Here is a 13417-nt window from a genome sequence, read left to right as displayed (position 1 = left end):
GCTATGAAGCACATCCTGACACTTACCATCAAAGCCCAGTTAACCATAATCCTTCACACAGAATGTTCCCCCTCCTATCCTGGCACCAAATTTTGTCATCACCTGTATAATATAACCCATCTAAACCACCTGACCGGGATAGAAGGTGACACCGATAGATGCTGTTTGACAAGGGAAATAAACAGCTTGTGGCTATAATTCTATCCTTGCATGCAAACGGCACACAGCTTACACTTTTTTATTAGTTTTGTGACTAAACAAAGGACTTCAGACTCCAGGCACTAAAATAAAATGGATCTTTTGTGATATCTGATTTAAGTTCTTGCACATCTCTGCCCTCCAGAATATTTATCAGGATTCCTCTTCACACACATTCCTCTCAGAAAGCTTCATATCTCTCTCTCCTTTTTTTTTTCTTTTTGGGCAGGGGGGTTTCGGGGAGTGGGGAAGGTAGGCCAAAATTTTGTTTTCCTTGAGTGTGGCAGTTAGAGTGCTGGAATCCAGGCTGAGATTTTACTCCTGCATTTGACAGTATTTTTGTCAGCAGCAAATCCCTTTTAAACAAGGTCAAGTGCAGGATATCTTTAAAAGTTGACAGTATGTCAGAACCCACTATAAGCCTGGGATGGAACAGAGCCAGAACACATCATGCGTACTCAGTTTACAAGCCCTGCTCTGAGCTCACACTTCTGGTCAAAAAATAATGTAAAACCAGAAGCAGCAGCCATTTGCTGAATCTAACCTCCCAGAACAAGATCCCCCACCTCCTAGTAAATACTGGCACTGGGAGCCATGATATCTGAAAAGGTAGGCAGGAAAAGCTATCAGATATTAGTCTATGTTAATCAACTGTATGGACACTAAGCTGAATTGGCAGGAGTATAATTTAAAGGCAGGCAGCATAGTCCAATGGGAAGGGCATTGCATTAGCAGCCAGGAGCCCTGGAGTCTATTCCTAGCCCTGCCACTGACTTGCTGTGAGTGCTTTGGCATGTCACTTCACCTATGTTTCCACTCCTACCCTTTGCTTGTGTTGTCTATTTGCTCTGTAAGCAGGCACTGTCTCTCACTATAAGAATTTATAATGAGTAGCAAAATGGGGCCCTGATCTCAGTTAGAGCGTCTAAATACACCTGAAATATAATAAATAAGAAGAAGCTTAATTGACACAATAGATTACATGAAAAGTCTCCAGCAGAACTGGCACAAGACTTTGAGTTATTAGCACATCTGGCATAAACATGGTGTTTTACTTAAACTTTAGAATATGCTTCCAAACAAGAAATGATCATCCTACAATTCTGCCAAAAAAGAACACCTTCTTGGTACAAGAAAAGTAGAGGGCCAAAGTGAACATTAAAAATCAGAATTTAGATTTTGAATTGAAAATAGATTAGTGTGAGGAATGACAAAGATCAGTAACGGTTAGAGTCAATTATTTTCACCCCAGAAGATAGTAGGAAAAAAGCAACAAATCCACTTTGAACAGAATTCAAAAAATTATATATGTATATTTTAAAGTGACATCTTGGTGAGGAAGGACACAAATGGAGGACTGAACCAAATTAATAATTAATGGAGTATTTCATTTCCAGTCAAAGATGACTACATAGGAAGTCAACAAAAAGTGCCGTCTTCCATAGTAAACATACCACAAGTCTGAGGCATTGCTTATAAATTATTACTTTCTATCATGCTTTCTAATTCACAACATATACCAGTAAGGTTTGCTGAATACACAGAAAAAAACAAGCTACACAGAGAATCCTGGAACTTATTAAAGATTCTAAGGTAATGGCTGCAGGCCAGGTTGCAAGAGCATTATTGGACGTAACAATCACTCCTATCTATTAAATGTCATGAATCTAAAAGAAAAGGTATTACTAAGAAGGGGGAGCCTACTAAGGCCAAAGCTGCATTAGTGGACTGTGCAACAGACTAGGCTAGATTCACTAGCTGCTTTGCTCTCCACTAATGACGTAAACCAGCTTAACTAACCAGTTAACAATAAAGAGCAAAGAGGTTTCTCAGTGGATTCCAATAGGATTAAATATCAGGGCTGACCTTAAAAGGAAATCATTTGCCATAATTTTTTTTTTTTTTAAATAAAATGAAAAACTTCATCAGGCTTGAATTTTTTCCATGAAATTTTCCAATTTTTCAACAAAGCAATCTGAAACAAACAAAATGGGTCAATTCAAATCTAACGGCATCAAAAAGGAAAGGTGGGTTTTCCTCCTCCCCCACTTTAAAACCAAACTAAAATGTTTTTGTTTTGATTCCATATAACTCAAATCAAAATAATTCAATTTTTAATTGTTTCATCACAAAATCAGAAAGTTTTGAGTATGAAAGGTTTTGTATAATTCCAAATGCATCTTTTTGTTCAAAAAACCTTTGATGAAAAGTTTTTGACCACGTCTACTAAATATTTTACTTGTATTTGAACTTTGGTTTTGCCTGGTTTCTTTAAGCAGGACAAGAAAGACAGAGGGGTACAATGAAATGTTATTGATGTAAATGTATAACTGCAAATTATTCCTGCATGTATGCATAGTGCTAAAAAAGTATATGATAGACAAACAACTAATATTTATTATTCCATTAGCTGATATAATTATTTTAAATTAAAGTATTGTGTGTCAGGTTATTTCATATTTGGAGTTTTCGTATACAATGCATTTTGGATAAATACAGTAACTTTACACATAATAGGGACCCTTGACAAGTAGCTTGAAGCATAAGCATTTTAGGGTATGTCTACATGGCAAAGAAAAACAGCCAACTCAGGCTCATGCTGAGTGTTTCATTGCTGTGTAGGCTTCTGGGCTTGGACTGGAGCCCAAGCTCTGGGACACTCCCACCTTACAGGCTGCATCCTGAGTCAAGAAGTCTACACAGCAATGAAATAGCCCTGCAGCCTGTACCCCACAAGCCCAGCTCAGCTGGCACGTGCCAGCCCTGGATTTTTCTTTGCTGCGTAGACATACTGTTAAACTTGACAGTCTAAAGACTTGCTTGTTTATTTGACTGTGCCTCCAGAACTAAACCATTCATGCCTAAGATGACTACTTTTGGAATCTTCACAAGGAGGAAGACTGGTTGGTTGTTTTGTGACAATATATCATAGGGATCTGTTCATCTTACTTATACAAATATACCGTCAAAATGGCCACTGAGGAGGTTAAAGTGCAGTTTAGTAACAAAAAGCGACTGTTAAAATAACAGGGTCTGTGTTCTATATTTGTTGTCTTAATGACTTCTCATCAATTTTCCTTGATTTACAATGTAAAGAGTTTTTTCCCCTAACTGCCAGCCCAGAAAACTCAACATGGGTTCTGACAAACTGGGTTCTCTCTCACTCAGAAATAGTCATAAGTAACAAAAGTTATGTATTCACAACTGTTTTGATGCATGAGGCAGAAAAGAGTCTAGCTCTCTCTCCCATAGCCCTCCAGAGCCAACACAGCTAACAGAAGTAAAAGCCAGTTTAAAAAAGTATTTTTGTCCCCATAAATACACAGTTTATGACTCTGAATACACGCAGGGTGCAGGTCTTTGTGGTAAAAATGTGCCATTCCTGCCTGGATGTTGTTCAGACCATCACTGCACTTTAATTATTCTAAGTATTATGAATACTTTCTTCTCCTGAAACAGAGAGACTAGAAATTTCTAAATGAGATGCTGTGGTTCAACCAAAATTGAAGGGCTTAATAGCAGGAAATTTCTGGGTAAAATTCTATGGCCTATGTTATACAAACAATTAGAGTAGATCAACCTTTCCAGACTACCTTTCAGGAGTCTGATTTGTCTTGCGTACCCCCAAGTTTCACCTCACTTAAAAACTACTTGCTTACAAAATCAGACATAAAAATACAAAAGTGTCAGAGCCCACGATTACTGAAAAATTGTTGACTTCCTCATTTTTACCATATAATTATAAATCAATTGGAATATAAATATTGTACTGTACTGACATTTCAGTGTATCGCAGAAAGAGCAGTACAAACAAGTCATTGTCTGTATGAAATTTTAGTTTGTACTGACTTTGCTAGTGCCTTTTATGCAGCCTGTTGTAAAACTAGGCAACTATCTAAATGAGTGATGTACCCCAGGAAGACCTCTGCATACCCCCAGGGATATGTGTATCCCTCTTTGAGAATCACTGGGCTAGATGCTCATCATCATGCTTTCTGGCCTTACAGTCTATGAATTCAGCAAACTAAATTTACTTTCATGAGAAAAGCAAGGGTGTGTCAGGTCATGCCAGGATGTTCTCCATTAATGTGGATACATGTGGGTAATGAGAGTGTCATAATGCAAGACAACATGACAAAGGGATGTGAGGAGCAGGGTTAGGGAAGGTAACTGTCTTATTGCAGGTGTGCATCCACCCCCAGAGCCACTGGATCTGGACTCCAGCCATACAATTGTTTCAGCCGACAGGTGAAATGGAAGGTGAAGAGACTGCCCCCACAGGCCCAAACATTGGGCAATCGATGAATACACTTTCCCTTCATGGGTGTAAATATCAGCATCCCCGAAGTAACATGTAAATCACTACTGTGTTAGATAACCCTGGAACGTTTTCTATGTTGGCTGAAATTTGGGTTTTGAGAGAAAATTCCCAGATCTTCTAAATGCCATGAATGGTTGTCTGCACAGTGTGTGGTGATTCCTTCAGCTGTATGAAACCTTGGGCACAGAAAACAACAACGGAGTTACAGCCCTCTCCCATCACACTGTTGAATGAATCTGCTAAGAGTTCTAGCACGGTCCTCTGGGTTCCCTCCAAGACCCCTGTCTTGGACTGACTGGAATATCACCTCCTTATTCCAAGTCTGAATATGTAGTTGTCAGCACTGCTCGAGATCTTCTCTGGTCTGAAGAAATAGAGCAGTGGTTCTCAAACTAGGGCTGCCGCTTGTTCACGGAAAGCCCCTGGCAGGCCGGGCCGGTTTGTTTACCTGCCGCGTCCACAGGTTCGGCCGATCGCGGCTCCCACTGGCCACGGTTTGCCGCTCCAGGCCAATGGGGGCTGCAGGAAGGGTGGCCAGCACATCCCTTGGTCTGCACCGCTTCCCGCAGCCCCCACTGGTCTGGAGCGGCGAACCAAGGCCAGTGGGAGTCACGATCGGCCAAACCCGTGGACGCAGCAGGTAAACAAACCGGCCCATCCTGCCAGGGGCTTTCCCCGAAGAAGGGGCGGCCCTAGTTTGAGAACCACTGAAATAGAGGGATTTTTCTCCCTGTACTTTATCCAATTGACCCAAACACCCCTTTCCAACTTCAAGATGGTACAGGCAGCCTGGGAAGATTGGACAGAAGCAGAGAGAAGGCCTAGGAATCTGGTAATCTCTCTCTCTGACACCAAATCCATATGCAACACGCTTCTCATTGTTTCCTTATTTTTCACACCTTGGAAGACAGAAGTCTTAGCAGTCCTTGGGAGGAATCAACAAGCCCAGAAATGTTAACTCCAGTGTTGTCTTTTGCTCTTCGCACAACAAAGTAATATGTAGAAATCATACAGACACAGTGGGGTTCCAAATATCATGTTTACTAAATATACAGAAGGTCTAGTTACTTATACATCGTGCTGCTGTGGCTGGTTTTTAAAATATAGAACACAGAGACCTCTAGAGGTCTCACAAACTATTTAAAAGGATACTATCCCATTCCGAAACACTACATTCTGGAAATGCATAAGGAGAGACTGCTTGTAAATTATAACTAAGCCTCTAGTACTTAGGTAACTTACAACACCACTTAAAATGTTCCTTATCTGTGCAAATACACTGTGCAACCCCAGGCTACCATCATCACTTTTATGATTTTTCTTTCTTTTTTTTTTTGGTGAAGCACCAAAAGGCTAATATTAGAAAGAATTATAGAAAGTGAACTACTTGCCTTTGTTGTCTCTGCTGGATTGTAATAACTTCAGAGCGTACTTCACTCAGAAATACCAGGCATAGGTCTTTTAGAATGAAGCACACCATCTAATTTCCTTGGGAAAGAATCCTTATCCTTGACATAGGTCACCACCAGTACATGACAGGTTTCAGAGTAGCAGCCGTGTTAGGCTGTATCTGCAAAAACATCCGATGAAGTGAGCTGTAGCTCACGAAAGCTTATGCTCAAATAAATTGGTTAGTCTCTAAAGTGCCACCAGAATATGTAATTCTGTCAGATGATCCTGTTTTCTTTCCAAGCAGAAACAGGTTGCTGAGAAAGGTTTATAATGGAGGCAGCACCTGCTGAATGTACCTCTCTCGCTGTAGAGCAAACTAGCTTCTGCCTTAGTGAAACTAAGTGCAAGGAAAAATTCTGGTGCAGGGTTTCTGAGAACAAGATCTGCAGATTGGTTACTGTCTGCAGGGCTCATAAATCACTGATAAGTTTTTTTTCAAGTCTTGGGGGTGCAGGAGAAGGAGGGGGAGAATGAATCCTGCCCCTTTTTGCCAGTGGACTAATGATGAAAAGGATACCCATATAATGCTCATCTGTAGGCTGAGGCTGAACTGGCTTCAATCAACCCATTCATGAAGCTCCCCTGAAAGGTTGCTAAGGAAAGGGAAATAATATTGGGTTCATCTGTTGCCACTGAAGGCCTTGCTGGTGAGCAACCTCTGCTTCTTTCTTCCCTATCAAAAACCTTTCTGACGCTTCGATGTTGTCTAATGAGGTGAACTGTTCGTGCCAATGAACCAAGATAGCCTTTGTATGAACTGTTCATTGAACAGCTTCTCTTTGGCCTGCAGACCATCTTCCAAATGGAATACGGTCTTCTTGGAGTCTACTTCAATGAGGAAAAACCCATGAAGTAACATTTCCTCCAATACTACTGCTGGCTAGTTTCACTCGTTTACTTAAGCATCCAAGCATATCTGACAAGGCCATAACTCTTCAGACATCTTTTAAAAATTACCTTTGTATCCCTTATGGGAACTATCCTACCCTTCCTGTGATCCTAACAGGACTGATCCATATGTACCATGAGTTGGTCATGTTCCTGTATGATTCCTATATTGTCCTGGAAAGGTCATCTGTGTCTTCATCTGACAACAATACCTGCTAGCACAACCAAATAGTAAAGAAAGTTGCTACATGGATATTAGGGGTCTTCAGTCTGAAGACTTTAATTGTTTTAGCTTCTTTACGTTAAACAACTGCTGACTTTTATCACTAAGCAGGGTTGCCAGTCCCTTGGTTATCAGAAAATGTTGAATTCAAGGGGTCAAAATTGCCTTTAGCCTCCTTTTACTCCTCAGCCTGAGGAGGAGCATTGCATATGTCCTTGGCAGGCTCTGTGCTGCTCAAATCACATCTGTTACCCTTAGTGGACTTGGATGTTGAATATTTCTCTTTACATAGGAGTCTAGGGACTTGAGTGAGGCCAACAGACATTTCCAGCCTCTCCTTATGGATGCAGATATCATGTAACACTAGAGATATGGCAATGAGTGGCCTCTATGCCTTGCCTTGACATCTGACAATCTGAGAACTGTCTCCACATTCAAAGTGACACTGGAGGCATTACCCACCAATGACCTCACTGTCTGCTCACCCTCCATGTGGCCAACGTCCTCACTGCTAAGGCTTTGGAACCCAGTGGCCTCAATGGCTGATCTGAGGCCCGCTGCTTCACAGCAGTGGGGATTAAAGGGTAGAAAAATGTTTAAAAGAAAAGGTTTTCCTTCTGCTCAAGGGCACTGCCTGGCTCTTGGAACTGATAATGAGATGCAGAGCCTTTCACCTCTAGTTTTCCATTTCCAGTCTGGCCCAACTCAGTACTGATCATCAGCTCTCCAGTGGTCTAGGGCACATGGAAACTGAATCATCTTCTGCCACATTAAGAAGAATGCTCCCCCTTATCAGGGTGGAGAGGCAACAGTTAACTGCTTCCTGCTCTGTACCTGTTTGCTGGATAGAGACAGGACTTCAAGTCTCCATTGCTCACTCAAATGGACACTTTTCACAAACACCACATTCACATGCAATTAAACATTCATCCTCCTCACTCTTCTTATGAAAGCAGCAAAAAAAGATGAGCCAGTCCAGGGGTGGCCAACCTGTGGCTCTGGAGCCACATGCGGCTCTTCAGAAGTTAATACGCGGCTCCTTGTACCGGCACCGACTCCCGGGCTGGAGCTACAGGAACCAACTTTCCAATGTGCCAGAGGGTGCTCACTGCTCAACCCCTGGCTCTGCCACAGGCCCTGCCCCCACTCCACCCCTTCCTGCCCCCTCCCCTGAGCCTCCTGCAGCTGATCAGGACGTGCAGGGAGGGAGGGGGAGGTGCTGATCAGCAGGGCTGCTGGTGGGTGGGTGGGAGGTGCTGGGAGCAGGGGTGGGGGAGCTGATGGGGGGGGCTGCTGATGTATTACTGTGGCTCTGGCAATGTACACTGGTACATTCTGGCTCCTTCTCAGGCTCAGGTTGGCCACCCCTGAGCCAGTCAAAAGCACAGGCTTCACAGATGCAGTAGCAATGTGTAGGAGTGAGAAGAGTGCTCCCTAACCTGCAAACCACTGTAAAGTTAATCTTTTCCCTTGTTTGCTTCTGTGCAGAGGAGCATTAAAGAAAGCCCATTCTGGTCGGAGCACCTTGTAAGATTCTCTTCCCCTCCCCCATCACAACAAAAAGCAATGATTGCAACGATCGGCAGAAAATGTAAAGGACAAGTCAGCTGATTCCTGGCAACACAATAGTAAGATTAGCTCATCTACAGCACACAAACGTGTGTGTATTATATGGGTTTTAAAGTTAAGACAGGCAAAAAAGCTGTGGTTTTCATATGCAATGCTTCTACTCTGTAAAGCAAAAACATATCTAGTAACTTATTACTTCCAAGTGACTATAAAAAAAAGCCTTTTAAAAAAACATCCTTTCCCTTGTTTTGAAATCTACATACATCAAGCTTTGTTTTGTACTAGTTTTTCCTGACAACTTTTTGTCCATCACACTGCCATATAGATTTCTTTAAACCCTTTTCTTTTAAACCCACTTGCCTTTTTAAAAAGCCCAAATTAAACAAATCTAAGCGTCTCCCTCCGGAAACCCAGCGACTCCATTCTGTGACTGGCTCCTAAATGTAAAAGAAAAAAAAGAAAAAAAAGCAATCACACAGCAGCAGCAGCAGCAGCAGCACCAGCCACCGCTGCCTGCAAACAAAGGGGGCAGGGACCTGTTTGCAGGCTGGGTATCACGTTACTCAACCTCCCTTCTCTTTAAATCTCAACCCCCGCCCCCCACAATCGCCACTATATAACTCAGACTGACAGGTCCTGCTGACCAATGGCAGGGATCTTGCCACTTTTGGCGCCCGGCCACCGTTTCTCCTTCAGCCAATGGGGAGCGGAGATCGAGGTATTACACCCAAGGGGACAGTGGAGCCTCCACCAATGGCAGCAGTGTTATTAAAGAGAAATACTATTATGCTAATAGATGTTTTGCTCTAACTTGGTGAGGGCTTTAAAAGCGAGGCAGCCCCAGGCTCACCAGCAGACTGCCGAGGTTCCAGGCTGGTTGCGCTGGCTGCCCATCGAGCGGGGACGGGTGGAAATCACAGCCCCTTTCTCCCCAGGAGCACCACGTTTGGGTCCCTGCCTTCCCTGGGCGAAGCAGCAGGACCATCATGTCCAACGTGCACCTCTCCAGCGCCTCGGCTCTGGAGCGCTTGGCCGCCCGCAGGACTTTCCCCTTGCACGCCCGCACGGGGGTCTGCCGGAACCTCTTTGGCCCCGTGGATCACGAAGAGCTGAGCCGGGAGCTGAAGAGCAAACTACGGGAGATCAGCGAGGATGACCAGAGGCGGTGGGACTACAACTTCCAGACCGACACCCCGCTGGACGGCCCGGGCAGGCTGCAGTGGGAAGAGGTGGAGGGAGGCTCGGTGCCCGCTTTCTACCGGGAGACGCTGCAGGTCGGGAGGTGCCGCTTCCCGGTGCTGCTGGTCAGGGCCAAGCCACCTCTGGGGGGCATGGACACTCCCGCGGGGGTTAACCCCAGGGACCCTCACCAGGAGCTGGTGGTGTCCGCGTCCTCCTCCCCCAGCCCCCAGGGTAAGACGGCAGCCCTGGAAAGCACTATCGCGGGGGGTAAAGAGCGGCTCAACCAGGAGAACCGATCCGATCAGCTCAACAACTACTCAGGGATTACAATCAAACCCGCACCCTGCGCGCCAGCGGCGCTCAAAAGGGTCTCGTCCTCCAGCGCAGCCCACATCACAGGTAAGGCTGGGGCATGCCCCGCGCACGGCACGGGCGCAACCCTCCCCCGTGTCGGGCTCTCTGCGCTTCAATCCCCCTGCCTGCCCCTGGGGTTTAAAGGGCCCCGGGCTTCGCTCGCTCCGCGAAAAGGCTCGCGGCGCAGCTCGCTGGGGCCGGGCTCGGCGCCCGGCCGGGGCCGGGGAAACGCTTACACAGCACATTGCGCGCTGCGGGCCGGCGAAGTAAACAAACCCGACCCAGCTGCAACCCTCCCCCGAGGCAGAGAGGGGGAGTCAAGAGCCGCCAGGCCTCCCGTGCGCACTGTTATGCGGGGGCCCGGGCAGGGCGGGGCCCGGCTGCTGCGGGAGCACGTTCGTGTGTCCGTCCGTCCGTCCCTCCCCGCCGCGGGGGCCGCCCCTGGGGGAGGCGGCGGCGGCGGCGGCCGGGGTGCGTGGGTGTGTGTAACGCCTCGCTCCTGCCTTGGGTCCCTAGATTTCTTTGTCAAGCGGAAAAGGCCGGGGGACTCCAAAGCGGCCTGCGACCATCCCGGCGGGTGTCCCGCCTCAGCGCCCGCCGTGCCCGCCGAGCAGACGCCCCGGAAGCGGCTGCGGTGAACCAGGTGAGCGCCCTCCCCGGAGACCAGAGCCAGCCCCCGGCGGGCGGCCTCCCGAGCCACAAAACCCAGCCGCGGCGGGAGGAGGAGGAGGAGGGCTGCTGCGGCTGCTGCTGCCCAGCGGCGGGGCGGGCCTCGGGAGGGTGCTGCTGGGCCGGGCCTGGGGCGAGGGCCGTGTCCGGCCTGGCGCTGCGCAGCGGGGCCCCACGGACCGCCTCTCCGCGGGGCGTGCGCGCCGCCAACCCAGGAGCGGGGCCTGACTCTCACCAAAAGCTGGGGGGCGGGTCCCCTTGGAAGGCGGGCCAGGCTGCCGCCCCGCTCTGCCAACGCACACGGGAAGCCACTTCCCCGGGGGGAGCCGGGGCCGCCCCGCCCTTGTGCAAGCCCCTCCCCGCTGATGGGTGAGCTGGGAAGGAGCTGGTTTCGCTGACTCATTCGCCGAGATGGAGGGGCAGATGGGGCGGGGTCGGCTGAGTTACTTTGTGGCCGCCGGGGGCTCTGTCTGTGGCTGCTGGGAGCAGCAGTCGCGGTTACTTTCAGGGGATGTTCCTGAAATTCATAGGGCTGCTTCGCTTCCCTTCCCCCCTTTTCTCCTCAGATTTTGCACTATGACACCCTAAGGGAGATTTTGCTTCGTCTCTGGAGGCGCGGAGCCCAGCGGCTGTTCTGCCCACGCTTCGGCAAGGGGCAACTCTCAAGGGAGCTGGAGCAAGGAGGATTAAGATCTGGGCTCCCTACACCCTCTCCCACACAAAGAACTGCATGTAGTGAGAGTAGCTCTGACTGCAGCCACGGACGGAGCAGTGTTAATTTACAACTGTGCAATGTATTGCGTTTTATATATAAATGTATTATGCCTAATGTGAGTACACTGGCCAGAAGTGTAAAGCTTTAAAGTCATTTATATGAAATGTTTAACCTTTGCTGATCTCTCAGTGCAAAAAAAAAAAATGTATATTTGTACAAATTTTTTTTAAGAGTTATACTAACTTATATTTTCTATTTATGTCAAATGTGGATAATGTTGGTTGATACCCAATAGGCTGTTTGTTTTTTTTCTTTTGGTTAAGCCAAAGGGCACTATATTTGCTTTTATTTACAAAATGTAAATTTATTTTTATAGTGGGTTTTTTTTTTTGCATTCACAAAATGTAGCTATAAATCAAAAAATTTAGTTTTTACTTGAAGACATCTGTTTCAATGGTTCCTGAGCCGGTCTGTACCACTGCCATTGCAAATAATGCCACAAAGTTCAAATAAAAAAAAAAAAGGAGTCCAAAATCTATTGCTGTTAATTCATATTAAGGAAACATCTAGTGGAACACAAGTGACAGAAAATGCCCTAGTTTGCAAACATTAGAAAACACCTGTGTAAGCTTAAAGTTACTCCTTAGAACTCAAACTGTCTTTCCATTCCACTAACTCATTCATTCTCACACTCCACAGCTGCTGGGGCAGGGGGACACTACAAAACAAGGCCAATTTCCATACCTTTGTAAAGTAAGGTGCTTTCAAAGAACACAAGGATTGTGGTACAAAGAATCTCAGGATAAAAATGTGCACCACCCCACCAGCCACTATAAATATTTAAAAAACACTTTGCATCTCAGTGCCTCATCCTGTACATATTGTACGATTTTTTCTAGTGGTGAAGATTGTTAGAGGCACAATTCTATTCCCCCATATACTGTAAGTACACAGTTGATTAGCTGTCCATGGTATAGAGGAGTTTAACTTTCTCTAAACCAGTAGGGTTGAAGCCACTGCTGGAGTTAGCATGAACCAATTATCTGATTCCCAGAATCTAAAATACACTACATTAACAAAAAGTTACAATCCCTCAACCCTTGCTTTTATAATTCATATAGATAACATTTACATACAGGTCTAGACAAAGTTCTGGCCCATTTAGTTCAGGAGAAGACTGAATTTATGTTCAATACAATGCCTTTTAGCATTGTTTCATGCTCCCTCTTTGTGGGGAGGGATATTTATTTTGTAAAGCATCTTGCCATCCATATAAAATTAGCTCTAATGGCTATTTTTTAAACCCACTTATGCTGCAGTTAAATCTGCCCAAAGTGCAACTGTAGGATGACACTGTCAGGCGCTTCAAGTACCACTACCGTGTGCCAAGCTTTGACACACCCACACACCATTTGCAAGGATTTGAATGGTCTGATTCAAAAATCTTCCAGTGACCCATTATTTACAGATCAGTAGCATGATAAACCATAGTGGCTCCTCTGCTGTGTCAATGCATTTAGGGAGTTCTTAATCCTTGACACAATAGATGGAGCATTTCTGCTCTTGTTCGGAAAAGTTTATATATTTAAAAAATTTTACACAGCATTATCTGGCATCACAGTATTGTATGCATCAAAAGACCACATGCCCAGCAATAGCTTTGTAAACTACAGAAACAAAAAACCCTTAACTTGTATTTGATTCACTGTTGTATTGGAACACAACATCTTAATTGCAAGAAAGTGCTTCCTGGTATAGCAATTTAAATCGAGACTATGTGCTTATGAGTCAGCTATAAATCCTGAAAAATATAGTCTGTAATAGAAATGGTAACATACAATCGTGC

General features: G+C 45.6%; 2 protein-coding genes across 2 annotated transcripts in view; one reads left to right on the top strand and one right to left on the bottom strand.

Annotated features, from left to right (window-relative positions):
* The window catches only part of SLC67A1 (solute carrier family 67 member 1), a 142342-nt gene extending 130926 nt beyond the window's left edge, over positions 1 to 11416 (bottom strand). Inside the window, exon 1 of the mRNA XM_084631917.1 lies at positions 11092 to 11416. The gene's annotated coding sequence lies outside the window, so the exon portion shown is untranslated. The remainder of the gene's footprint in view (positions 1 to 11091) is intronic.
* Positions 9460 to 12105, top strand: CDKN1C (cyclin dependent kinase inhibitor 1C). Its single transcript, XM_084631927.1, has 3 exons — positions 9460 to 10232; positions 10704 to 10830; positions 11423 to 12105. The coding sequence occupies exons 1-2, from the start codon at positions 9638 to 9640 to the stop codon at positions 10823 to 10825; spliced, it is 717 nt and encodes a 238-aa protein (XP_084488053.1). The 5' UTR covers positions 9460 to 9637; the 3' UTR covers positions 10826 to 10830; positions 11423 to 12105.
* Positions 12106 to 13417: the final 1312 nt, after the last annotated feature.

This window comes from Lepidochelys olivacea, assembly GCF_965140295.1.
Source record: "Lepidochelys olivacea isolate rLepOli2 genome assembly, chromosome: 6".
Classification (NCBI taxonomy): domain Eukaryota; kingdom Metazoa; phylum Chordata; order Testudines; family Cheloniidae; genus Lepidochelys; species Lepidochelys olivacea.
Note: the sequence above shows the minus strand (reverse complement) of the source record. Positions and strands in the feature narration are given on the sequence as shown.